This window comes from Carcharhinus amblyrhynchos, chromosome 3 (assembly GCF_965287045.1).
Source record: "Carcharhinus amblyrhynchos chromosome 3, sCarAmb.v2.hapA, whole genome shotgun sequence".
Classification (NCBI taxonomy): domain Eukaryota; kingdom Metazoa; phylum Chordata; class Chondrichthyes; order Carcharhiniformes; family Carcharhinidae; genus Carcharhinus; species Carcharhinus amblyrhynchos.
In genome coordinates, this window is record NC_137326.1 from 115,411,363 (window position 1) to 115,425,458 (window position 14,096).

The window sequence follows — 14,096 nt, forward strand, 5'->3', positions numbered from 1 at the left end:
CTCATTTTCAAAATTCCACAGTAAACCACTGGATCAAGGGCAAAAGATTAGAAATAGCCAGCTAAATAACCACACTGCTGTAAAGGTCAATAAAATGTTTTTTAAAAGCTATTTTAAATTTAAATTTGAATGATAAATTGTATTGCACAACCATGAGAAAAATGAAGACATGTACTAGATGAGTTACTGATTCAAATTCAAAAGACATATAACTAATGTAATAGTCACACACAATAAAAAATGCAGACTGACAAATAGAGTGTGAAACATTGTCATCCAAAACTCCTTTTAATTAACCCCGGATGTATTACAGAACTTGCAGATCAGGTGTACTGTAAATGATGTCATATAGCTGTTTATTTGTAAATGTATGGATACTATGCAACAGAAATGGAAGATCCACATCTTGAATGCCCACATTGATTGTCTTAGCTGGTGGCAACCAGAGCAACAATAGACCTCAGTTATTCGCTGAAATTGAAGAGAGTGAAGTCAGCCAGCATTTGAACTCTTAATATTTGTCCTATGACCCTTGCTAGAACTTGGTGAATGCTAAATGTGGGCATCATAGAATCCCAGCAATGCAGAAGGAGGGCATTCAGCCCATTGAGTCTGCACCGATTCTCTGACAGAGCATTCCTGGTAACTCCTGTAACTCCACGCATTTACCCTGTTAATTCCCATAATCTACACATCTTTTGGACATGAAGGGGCAATTTAGCATGGCCAATCCACCTAATCTGCACATCTTTGGATTGTGGGAGGAAATCGGAGCACCTGGAGGAAACCAATGCAGACATGGGGAGAACATGCAAACTCCACACAGACAGTCCCCCAATGCTGGAATTGAACCTGAGTTCCTCGTGTTTTGAGGAAGCAGTGCTAACTACTATGCCACCCTCCATTGAAGTGGCAATTGATACTCATGATGCCTAAATGGTCAAAACTCAATATAAGTAAGCCTTTGTGAATGGTCACTTGGCAAGGTTGGAGGGTACCACCGCTTTCAAGAAATGGCATCCCTTTAGAGTGAGAACAAAATATAAATGAAACCATCAAAACAGGCCTCTAGATATTTACTATGCTTAAAAAAGGGCCAAACACCAAAAGACAATCTTTCAGCCTTTTTTGTACAGCTGGAGTACAAAGTATTAATGGTACAAATCTGAATCGGAATGGAAAATGCAGTAAATACACAATGGTCACTGAACATGATAACAAGGAAAAATAGTTAATAGTTTTATTGGTCTCCATCATAATTGGCCTCGTGAATACGTAGAACAACTTTTATGGATAATCAGGTTACAGAAGGATTGTAGATTGCAGTAAAATGCTACACAGTTGATTTTTTTGAAAAAAAATCTTCCTTTTTTATACAGCTCCACTTGTCCTCAAACTTCCTTTATGCAAAACTGAAATATAAAATCCTGGAAAATCTCAGCAGGTCTGATAGCATCTGTGGAGAGAGAATGGAGCCAATTGTTTGAGTCTTTTTCTTATTCATTCATGGGACATGGGCATCACTGGCGGGCCAGCATTTCTTGACCATCAGTAGTTGCCCTTGGAGGACAGTTGAGAACCAACAACATTGGTGTGGGTCTGGTGTCACATGTAGGCCAGACCAGTAAGGACAGCAGATTTCCTCCCCTAAAGTGAGGTGCCCCTCTTCCTCACAGCATTGAACTTGGGGGATGTAAGGCAGAGTGGCCTGGGAGGCAGTGGTTGTGGCAGTACACAGTCACCGGCACAGAGGCAGCAAGGGTGAGTGCAGATCCTGTTCTGGCATTGTCTTCTTATGTGACCCCTGCTGTGCGTATCCCCCATACCCGACACCCTGCATGCTTCCAGCCCCTGACTTTCTAGGCCCTGCCTCCACCTCACACTCCCCCCCGACCCCTGAGTTGCCACACAACCCATGCCCTCTGAGGTCCAATTCCCTGACACCCTGAATACTTCTAGCCATCAGTCTTTACATTTCTTCTTTTGTCCCCGCAGGAGAAGAATGCCCAGAATGATCAAGAGTGGCAGAAGAAAGGAACTGGTGTACCCAAACTCAGCGTTCTATCTGATTTTGATGAGAAGGCATTGGATCTGGCGGGGGAGGATGATGATCACACCATCAATGACAGCCAGGTCGGACTGCAACACAGATGTGAGCAACTGCCAATCCTCCAAATGTTTGAGATATCTCAAGTAAATTACACGCAGTCCAGAGTTCTGCCCCTCCCTTGTATTCAACCTCCTATTCAGATAACAACTCAGATGCACAGGACAGCTTGGAAGACTCTTCGGACAAAGGGAAGGAGGAAACCACTGAGATCGGCACCAGTCTTGCATCAGCTTTCACATCACAGTTGCCATCCCAGATACTATCACTTTGGTGGGTCAAGTTAGTGGTGAGGCTTCTGGGTCACTCTGTGATACACACGACACATCTGTTGATTTATATTAGAGGCAAGAACGTCTGAGGCAGAGGACTACTGGAGATAGAGGACTTAGCTGGCTCTATGCCAAATGTTGCGCCTCTGTGACTAGTTCTCTCTCGGTTGCTGAAGATGCAGCAACAGAGCCAAGCAATGCAGGAGAGAGTGTTGGGCACACTGCAGCAACTGCAAGGTCATTGGGAGGAGTCCCAGAACTTTCAGGTGGGGCAGCTTTTGCCAGTCTTGTGCGGTACCCAAGCCAACACTGCAATGGGGTGTCTGTGGTGGAAGGCTTGGGGCAGGAAATCATTGCCCGAGTGCAGAGTCCAACCCATGGCCGAGTAACATCAGGCCACAGCGGAATCCAAGAGGGCCCTGGCTGAGGCACTCGGAGCTTAACTGAGATTTTGTGGCCCATGGTTTGACAGGTTTCAGGAGACCCAACGGGACAGCGCTGAGACACAGTGGGCTATGGCAGCAACCTTTCAGAGCATGGCTCACTCAGGTGACAAATGGCTGAAGGGCTGCAGAGTGTGGCCCAGTCTCACAGGGTACTTGTTGCAGCCATCAACAGGTGGCCCCTGACTTATAGGCCCATCGTTGAGGGTTTGCCCACCATGGCATGAACACCATGGCATCCAAAACTGGCAGGGCCCGGTGATGCCAGAGCTTCTGGAACTCAGTACAGAAGCTCTGCCGTCCCATGGAGCAACCCAGCGGCCTATTGGTACCCCAATGGAGGAGGAAGGGCTGCAGCCTGTGCCAGGGCCTTCCACTCAGGACGCTGCGTCTGTGCTGTGCCTTCACCCCCACCCAGATGTGGGCCCAGGTGTCAGCATGCACACAGAGCTTAGGTAGGAGTCAGACTTGTTTGTAGCAGGGCACCATCACATTGTGCTGCTTTGTGAGTCGTCATCACTCTCCTGCCTGCAACAATAACTCGCTAACGTGCCCTACCCAAGCCCATCGCTCTGGTATCACCATGGCGCCGGAGACTTTTCTAGGGTTATGGTGGAAGGGGAGGGGCAGCTGGTTTCCACCCTCTGCAACACATGGCCCTGATGTGCATACCTGGTTGTGATTAAAGTCTCCCTTGCTGGACCCTTGCCACCACTTATCTTGAATTATCATTGTTTTCCTTCTCCTCCTCCACTACATCCTCCTGGGCCGCCTTCTCCCCTGCGATGCCTGGCTAGTCATTCTCCATTTCTTCCTCTTCCAAAAGGCTTTTGCACTGACATGCAAGTTTGTGCAGTGCACAGCAGACCACCACTATAAGAGACACTTTGACAGGGTCATACTGCAGGGCCCCACCAGAGTGGTCCAAACACCAGAACTGCATCTTGAGCAGCCCGATTGGCCAGGTGGGAGCGCGGTCTCATGATATTGGGTCTCATCCTCAGTAATTGGCCTCTGCACCAGCATCATCAGCTAATTTCTCAGCGGGAATCCCATATCCCTTCACAAGCCATCCCTGCACTCTGGCCTGCTCCTCAAAGACATCAGAGCTATCGGAGCTTCTCAAGATGAAGCTGTCATGCTGTCGGGCACACACATGTATGATGAATCAGGCCAATTGGTGGCCAGTTCCTACCTCTGGCAGTCATCTCCCTCTTTCCCTGTTGTCTGGGCTGCCCTCCTCCTACTCCTCAGCAACACCAGCAGCCACAAGCATCACAGCAATATCTATTGGCTCCATACGCTATGCCATTCTCAAAGCTGGAAAGGGGGAATGTTTGGAGAAAGGAGGAAGACATTGAAAGGGCCATTCGGGTCTCCAACCAGCTACCTCCATCTGCCCACACCACCCCATCCCCCACATACTCCCATTCCCCCATTCACCTCCCCATCACCCACCCCACCCCTTACCCAGCCTCAGCATTACTGACCCTAGCACTGCCCCAATGAAGAGGGGAAGAACGCTGCCATAATGCTGCTGCTTCTCCAAACTCATCACCCCCCCTGCCCAAGCATGGGCATGAACTCAGCCCCACCATTGTTAGAACCCAAGGTTCTAAGACCCGAGTTCTGACACCAGTGACAGTTTTTTCCCCCAGCCCCCAGCACACAGACAGGCCACCCCCAACCCAGAATGCAACACAGCCCCTTCCGTTTCCACCCCTCACCTTCAGCATGGTGCCCTGTGGACATAGCAATGTACCTCCTCGCTTGCCCTCAATACTGCTACACCCACAGCAGACTTTTATAGAGCAGGTGTCTTACTCACTGGTTGCAGCTGACACAAACAAGGTGATTACGGTAAATGAGGTGGGACAATCGCGAGTGAACCGTACTAATTATATTGAGATGCATGCAAAAGCATGCTATTTGATGTTTTGCCCCTTTTGGTTGAGATCCAGATCGCACCTTTCTTTTGGTAAGATGGGAATGTATGAGAAATATTGTTGCAACTTTACAAGGCATTGGTGAGGCAGCACCTGGAGTATTGTGCACAGTTTTGGTCCCTTTATTTGAGGAAAGATATAGTGGGATTGGAGGCAGTTAAGAGAAGATTCATTAGATTGATTCCAGAGATGAGAGGTTTGTTGTATGAAGAAAGATAGAACAGCTTACGCCTATACTCTCTGGAATTTAGAAGAATGAGGGGAGACCAAATTGAGATATACAAGATGATAAAAGGTATGGATAAAGTAGATATGGAGCAGATGCTTCCTCTTGTGGGGTATTTTAGGATGAGAGGTCATAGTCTCAGGATAAGGGGTAGCAAATTTAAAACAGAGTTGAGGAGAAACTACTTCTCCCAAAGGGTTGTGAATCTTTGGAATTCGCTACCCCAAAGTGCAGTGGATGCTGGGACAATGAGTAAATTTAAGGAGGAGTTAGAAGGGCTATGGGGAGAAGGCTGGAAAATGGGGATGAGGAGCATATCACCATGATGGAATGGTGGAGCAGACTCGATGGGCTGGATGTGCTAATTCTGCTCCTATATCTTATGAACTTATGAGTGGGCACCATTCCCGTTTGTCCACTCACTCCCGTTTTTACAACCCCACCTCACTGAAAATCGGGCATGATGAAGTCAGAAAATTGTCTCTCTTAAATCTGAAGTGGACACTGGGAATTGGAAACATAAACACAAAATGCTGGATAAACTAAATAGGTCTGGCAGCATCTGTGGAGAGAACCAGAGTTAAGCTTTTGTTTGGATTTAACTGACCTTCTATATCTATGGAAGTTAAAAGGATCAGTTAGATTTGAAAAGTTTAATCAGCATTTTCTATTTTTGATTCAGATTTCCAGCATTGGCAATAGTTTGGCTTTTATTTGAGTCGAAATTGAGTTTGGTAAAGTAAGATGCTACTGAATGAAACCGCTTTCCTAAACATGATTGGAAACAATCACAGATTGAAAATCTAGATATTGGACTTAAAATTAAGAAAAACTATCGGTGAGTAAGACACAAGGGAAGTGAAACGAATAGACTAAATAAAACCGGTTTAACGCTGAAACGCACAGAAACGACTGGGAGGTAAAGTTTGAACAATGGGGGAGTTGTATAACATTATAACTCCACCTCAAATCAAGGAATATAAATGACAACCCGGAAAAAAATTCAACTGTGGCATAATTCTTGCACCTGTTAAGTCATTTCAAACGATACTGTTTAGTATTTCTATACGTTTGAGCAGAGAGAAGTGTACGTACGGAGGCTGGGTGCAAGATGTGGCTTTACTGCGCTCTATTATTTGCGATGGCTCAGAGGCCATGTAGCGGAGGCTGCCAACCTGGTAAGAATAACCTGTTGGAAACTGTATAAAAGGACGTTACGTATTCAATCTTCGGCTTTAGGAACAGTGCACTTTATAAGTGTGCTGAAAATTTCAATGAAATGTTTAACCAGCCAGATCGTTTTTCATTTGTGATCCTTTATTGAGCAGTCTCAATTCCTCATTTGTCAACAGTCTGCACTAATTTGAGATTGTTTTGTATAATATCTCGAAAAGTTTGAAAAGTCTCTAATAATGTTTTAAACAAACGGAAGAACAAATTGCAAACAAATGCTTTAGTGAGAATGAGTGAACTTTAGCGGTTAAGACTAGATGCTCTAAAGTTGTTCATGTCCAGTTATTTACTACCATAATCTTAGCGATTGGTATCTGATGGGTTCTACTTTAAATTGTTCCAAGTTTTATTATCCCCCCCATTCCATCGCACCCGAGGGTGTGAGGGACCAATTCTGAGTCAGACTACCCAATCACATTCAAAGTCAAGCGCTGTCTGGATGCAATAATGATTCCGATACTGAAGGAAACGGCGCCTGAAAATGCTGGAAATTCGCATCGAGTCTGGCAGCATCCATCAGGTCCGCAAGACTTTCTTTTTTAAATCGTAACAAGTTTTAAGCAGAGGGGCAGGAAAAAAGAGAGTGTACATCTTGATCTGAAAGTAATATGGTGGAAGACAGGGGTAATACATTAGCGAGTGACGATGGTGCAAGGCAAAAGGGGGTGGTAATGGGACAGTAGGAAAAAAGTAAATTGATCGAGAGGGGGTGTGAATAACAAAAAGTTGAATGGCACCAACAGCTGCTGTCCAAAAATAAAAGTAAAAGAATAAGCAGCGGTTATGATCTGAAATTGTTGAATGCGTGTTGAGTCCGGAAGGCTGTAAAGTGCCTTTTGAAAAATGTGATGCTATTCCTCAAAGCTTGCATCTGCAACCAGTGTAGGTGGCTGATGACAGAAAGGTCAGACTGGAAGTGGGTTGGAGAATTAAAATGGTTGGCGATCGGAAACTCAAAATCACATCTGCAGATCGAATGGCAATTTTTCATCAAATGGTCACCCAATTTCTGCGTTGGTCTTCTTAATTTGGAGCAGACTGCATTGCGAGCATTGAATATTGCGCACTAAATTGAAAGAAGTACTAGTAATATTATATCAAACAAAAAAATACCAAGACAGGATGTTTCAGGTTTTAGGAGAGCTAATTTCCTCTGTCTTCTTCATCTGCACGACTAACTATAAATGCAAGGCGCTTATGAACTTCTGCGTCTTCCAGACTTAAACCATCCCATCAGTTGCCATTTTCACTTTGCTCTCCCCCACAGGAGCACTTCCTTTATGACCACTTGCGCTAGACCTGAAATTATTTCCTCCTATCATTTCTCTTTTATTTTCCATCTTGTCCTTTCTGAGATCATTGTTCTCAAAAACTAACTCTTGACTCCACCATCCTTGCAAACAACCTCCCCATCTCCATCCTCCCTTTTCTCATCAAAGTTTTTGAACATTTTCATAAAGGCAAAACTGCAGGTGCTGGAACTGAAACTAAAACAGAAAATGCTGGAGAAACTCAGCAGGTTTGATAGCATCTGTGGAGAGAGAATAAAGATGCTTTATTTTCTCTCCAAATATGCTGTCAGACCTGCTGAACTTCTCCAATATTTTTTGTTTTCGAACATCTTGTTGCTCCCAAATTTGTGCTGACAATTGCCGATTTTCCATGTTTGAATCCCTCCTGGTACAGTTCTTCTCAAAGTCACAAATAATATTCTAAGTGCCTGTGACAACAGAAAACTTTTCTCTGTCATCCTTCTCTACCTATCTGCAGCTGGAGGCAGTCCAGAGAAGGTTCACGAAGTTGATCCCAGTTACAGAGGCATTTTCTTATGAGGAGAGGTTGGACCAGGTATTCATTGAAGTTTAGAAGAGTGAAAAGCGACCTTATTGAGATATACAGGGGTGGAATTTTCCCATCCCACCTGCCACAGGAATCATAGTGGGTGGGGAGGGGACCATGCAAATGTCTGTTGACCTCCAGCGGGAATTTCCGGCCTTGGGGTGAGCACGGCCAGAAAATCCTGCCCGTAGGATTCTCCGAAGGCTTGATGGAATAGATACTGAGAGGTTAAATATCTTTTCTCAGAGGCAAGTGAATCTTTGGAATTCTTTATTATGGAGGGCTGTAGTGGCTGTATCACTAAGTATGCTTCAGGCTGAGATAGACAGATTTTTAATTGGTGAGGGAATCAAGGGTTATGAAGATAAAATGGGAAAGTGCAGTTGAAGATTATATCAGATCAGTCAAGATCTCATTGACTAGTGGAGCAGAATCAATGGGCTAAATGGCCTGCTTCTGCTCCAATATCTTATGGCCTGAACCATTTTCTCCCCAACATCTCATTACTGTCATTCACTTGGGTGGGATTGCAGTAACGAGACTATTGTCATCAATGGATTCTCTTCCCATTCCTGCATAGTTATCTGTATCTCCCAAGGATTTAGCCTTGCCCTCCTCCTATTTCTTAACTACATGCTGCTTTGCAAATTATCCAAAAATACACTGGGCAGAATTCTCTGGTCTTGTCCATGATGGGACCCCCTGCAAGTGAGAATGGAAAATTTGACATTTCAGCAGCATCAGAATATCCCAGCTGCGAATGAGGATTGAAAATTTTAGCCAATGTCAGTTTCCACATGTGTAATGGCAGCACCCAGGTGAAACCCACTATCGCCTCTCTCGATCCTTCCATTATCTCTAAATTGTCATACTGCTTATCTATCATCCAGTATTAGATGAACAGAAATTTCCTCCAACTAAATTTTCTAAAGACAGAAACTGTGGTTTTCAGTCACTGTCATAAATTCTACTCCCTCTCCATCAATTCTGTCACAACTGTTTGAAGCTGGACTAGACTGTTCACAATTGCAGTTCATATTTCACCCCAAGGTATCTTCCAACCACAAATCCACACTATAAGACTCTCTGTAACATCATCCACTGACACCCCCACCCCAGCTCATCGCTGCTGAAATCTTTATCCATGCCTTTTTTTGTAGAAATTTGATTATTCTAGTAGGCTTAAGATCAGCCATCCAAATTTTACCTCTTGAAGTCATGCAAAAGTCTGCTGCACATATTCTCACTCGGGGGCAATTTTATCATTTTCATTCTAAGTGCTGGGCGGACTTGAAATTGGGAGAGTTTCAGATCCGACTTTTAGACCCGTTTTTAGTCCCCCATCCCCCCACCCGCAAATGCACTCTGCCTGCAAAATTTTGAGCGCATCAGATTTGTGCTGCAGAAGCCGGTGGGCAGTGCTTAATGTGACTGAAAGACTGCAGAGGGAGGTAGTGCATATGTGCAGGCCTCTGATGCTGCACATGTGTGTTAGCAGTAGCAGGGGTCTGACAGACAAGAGAGAGTTGTCAGACCCCTGCTACTGCAGGCTGCCTGAAGCAGTTCCCCCACCCACAATTGTGGGGGTTCGCAGCCCAAGATGCAGCCTTCACTAATCCTCCCCGCTCCGTTGTCCAGACCGATTGCGGACCACCCTTCCACCCCCAATCGCGGATCCACCGTCCTCCCCCAATGATCGAGGAGCAGCTGCCCTTCCCACACCAATCATTGCAGAGTGGCAGCGAGCCCCCTCTTCCCTCCGCCCCTTACAAATCTCTGCAGAGTGGCAGTGGGCTCTCTCTCCCTCTCCCTCCCCTCCCCCCAGTTATCCCTGCAGACTGGCAGCAAGCCCCCTCCCCATTAGCCCTTCCCCCTTAGCCCCTTCCCCCACTGACAACTCCCCCAGTTGCCCACCCAATTGTCCCTCCTCCATTAGTTCCTCTCCCATTAGCCCCGCCCCAGCACTGCCCGGTGGGCATTGCCCAGATGTCAGATTGGCATTGCCCAGGTGCCAGGGTGGCGCTGCCCAAGGGGCACTCCTTTTGCCCTTAGCCTCCTCGTGGAGGCCTCACTGTCCTCCAGTTCCAATCAACGAGGCCAAATCAACTGCTTTCTTTCATAGGGAGTATGTTTATTCCTTGCTGGCATGAACTTTTCTCGGAGAGGTCATAAGGGGGGGGTGGCATGCCAGGGCGTTTGAGCGCTGGGCTTGATAAGCAGGTCAAATGTTCATTTTAATAGATTTAAATATATTAATCTGCCTCTCGCCCATTTCCAGTGAGAGGCTGACCAGGTATATGGTGCTCGTAAAATGGCATCAGCCATGGAAACTGACACTGATCGTGCTCAGCACTTTACGGCCCACTTTACCACAGTGTTGCAGCTGAAAACAGGTGCAATACAATGATAAATTTGCCCCCTGCATGCTATCCAGGGGTGTCCTACATTTGCTTCAGTTAAACAACGTCTCAGTTTTAAAATTTCCATCCATAGTGTTGCAAAGTTGGGTAGAGTAATTATAGATTGGGACTTAGGATATTAAAAATTGGTGTTTGTAAAATTGAAAAATTGTAAAATGTTTGGGGGAGAAGCATTTGCATGGTCCATTAAAAGCTGGTGCTTTTTCTGTGTTAAGAGATTTTTTTAAAAGTGGAAGTACATAAAGAGCCCAAACTGAAACATTTGAATCAAAAGGCTATGCAGAAACTTTTACCAAAGGGCTTTTGAATTAAGCCAATCAATTTGAATCAGGTACTTAGATACCAAAAGCCTACTAATTTTAAATCTGATGGTTTTGACTACCTGGGATCAATCTTATTGTGGGAAATATTGATATGGTATCATGGGTATAAAAGGAGGCGGCAGAGGACAAAAAAGGAGTGCAACTGCCACTTGCCATAAGAGCATTCAGCTGTCTCTCACCCTCTCTCTAGAGAGAGAGAATCGCTGAGCTCACATAGCTTCATCTATATCTTAAGAGAAAGCACTATCTAGATAGCAAAGGTACCAGGAAGAAAGAAGTTCCAGATAGAAGAATCAACAGAGAAGGCCCAGAATATTTTGGAATCCACAAAACCTGGTTGTCATCTTGAGAGTGATTAAATTCTATCTTGTTAATGAGTGGGAATTGTATTTATTTGAACATAATACCAGTAGAATTTTGTTTTATTTGGGAATGGTTAATAGTTAGAAGGGATTTATTCGGTTTGTTAATAGTTTAGTAAATTTGTTCACTGTTAGATAAATAAATTGTTACGTGTTGATTTTAGAGTGAGTGTCAGGGATTTATTTTGTATTTAACCACTAAGAGTTGCTGAAGAGCAGGTCACACCACTTCACACACACTTTTCACAGATTATAAGGCGAGCTACTCCTCTTTGGGTATTTTGGTGTTAGTTCTCAGGCGGGAGATCAACCTTTGCTTTACAACAGTAGTTTCAATGTCCTCCAAGGCCTTTTCCACCCGATTTCTAATCTCCTCAAGATCTATAATCCTGAGATTTACTTAATGTTCCTCTAATTTTAGCCTCTTGAATATTTTAATCAATCCACTATTGGTGACTATGCCTTCAGCTGCCTCAGCTCTAAGTTTTGCGGATTCCCTCCCTAAGCCTCTCCACCTCTCTAACTCACATTCCTCCTATAATTCACTTCTTAAATCATCCTCTTTGGCCCAGCTTTTGATTATCTTCTTATGTAATCCCTCCTACTTTGTTTAATATTGTCTTTGTGAAGCATCTTGAGATGTTTATAAAGTTAGAGGCACCATATAAATACGAGCTATATTGTTGGTACCTTCATCAGTTTACCAGAAAAATGGATAAGGGAGGGGATCTGAATTTGTTTATCATCACATCTTTAGTTTCCTTCGGGGAATGGTGGGAAGCGTTAGAAGAATGAGTCTGCTGACCAACCTGTTGTACATAATATAATTTTCTTGTTGGTAGATGCTGAATAATGTGTACTAATGATCAGAATATGCAAATTTTCATTGTTACAAATAGACTAATTAGATAATTAGAGCACGATACATATAATTAAATGAAGAATATGTTATCACTGAGGTTCTTGATCTTAATAAAACAATGAAAGACTATGGGTAGGATTTTCCGTGCATGTTCGCCCCAAAACCGGAAAATGCTGCCGAGGTCAATGGACCTTTGTATGGTCTGACAGGGCCAACAAGCCATTGAGATATTTTGGCCTTGGAGGGAGTGCAGAGGAGGTTTACTAGGCTGATACCGGAGTTGAGGGGGTTGAGCTATGAGGAGAGGCTGAATAAACTGGGCTTGTACTCGTTGGAGTTTAGAAGAATGAGGGGCGATCTCATTGAGACGTATAAGATGATGAATGGGATGGATAGGATAGAGGTGGAGAGACTCTTCCTGCTCAAAAAAGACAGTAGGACTAGGGGGCACAGCCTCAAGATAAAGGGAGGGCGGTTTAGAACGGAGTTGAGGAGGAACTTCTTCACTCAAAGGGTGGTGAATCTCTGGAATTCTCTGCCTGTTGAAGTGGTGGAGGCTGCCTCGCTAAATATTTTTAAGACGCGGGTTGATGGGTTTTTGATAAGAGAGGGGATTAAGGGTTATGGGGAGAGGGCGGGAAGGTGGAACTGAGCCACGACAGATCAGCCATGATCATATTGAATGGCGGGGCAGGCTCGAAGGGCTAGATGGCCTACTCCTGCTCCTATTTCTTATGTTCTTATGTTCTTATGAGATCTCCATTTACATTGGAAGAAGCAAAAGATTCCGTCATTATTAGTCATGCATCATTTTGGATAAAGAAAGTCATAACTATCCAGGATCTCCGTCTATTATAATTTTTCTGTTTTGCTTAATTTCTAACAATATACTTTGATGAACTGTAATAAAAACATGGGGCAAAATTTCCAGCCAATCCCTCCAGCAGGTTCTTTCAGTCCCACCAATGATAACACCCCATCAGTAGAGAGCCTTAGGAGCATGCAAAACCCCACAGACATCAGTGGGACTGGAAGATCGCGCGACCAGCCAACATGAACTACTGCCAGAAAATATGCCACAGGAATGACCAGAAAAACCCACGCACAGTAAAACATAAAACCTAGATATGTACAACAGATAATCAAAATGAGAATCAATAAAATGAAGAGGAAAGGAATCTTTATTAGAGTTCACCCAAACAAAATCAAGTGATGTTTTCTGAAGCTTTCCAATGCTGTAATTCTTATTCACATTCTTTACACCACTGAATTGAACAATGAATCTGATCAGGTAAATTGCTCATCTATTTAAGTTATTTGATTAACTCTTCTGCTTCACTGCACTTATTGTATAATCTTCTATGGCTCATTGGTGGACAGGTATGAAATACATGTTGCATAATGTGTTTTTCACCTGAACATGATTGTTTTTAATGTAAGCTGAATGAAAGAGGAAAGTGAAAATCATCCTGATTCCCGATCGAACTTTTCACTTAGTAGAATGATCAAATTACTCCGAATAATGCTGATAGACAAAATTATTATAAGCTATTTCTTTTGCATAGGAATATTCCCAGAATTGTCTGCCCAAAGTACATTTGCTTCTCGTCTTGTTTTAATTTTCCACTGCTTACTTCTCTCAATCTGGGAGGTGAGACAGTCAAAGGGATCGCATCAAAAGTTTTGATGTGATCCCTTCTCACTTTTCTTAACACCAATGAATATAATCCTAACCAATTTAGTCTCATCTCATATGACACATCTGCCATCCCAGGAATCAGCCTGGTAAATCCCTGATAATGAACTCTAGCAGCTCTAGCAACTTCCCCAGTACTGGCTTTGGCTTACAGGTCTATAGTTCCCTGTTTTCTCTCTAACTCCCTATTTCAATAGCAGACTTACATTAGCTACCTTCCAATCTGTAGGAACCAGCCCAGAGTCCAAAGAATTTTGGAAAATAACCACCAATGGATCTACTATTTCCAGGGCCACTTCCTTAACAACTCTTGGATGAAGATTATCAGGACCTGGAGATTTATCCACCTTCAATCCCACCAATTTCC

General features: G+C 44.0%; 1 protein-coding gene across 1 annotated transcript in view; it reads left to right on the top strand.

The window, feature by feature from the left end:
- The window catches only part of LOC145341249 (uncharacterized), a 326,614-nt gene that overhangs the window by 18,079 nt on the left and 294,439 nt on the right, over window positions 1-14,096 (top strand). The window contains exon 4 of the mRNA XM_080186176.1: window positions 1,996-2,152. Coding sequence (XP_080042302.1) covers window positions 1,996-2,152 — 157 coding nt within the window. The remainder of the gene's footprint in view (window positions 1-1,995; window positions 2,153-14,096) is intronic.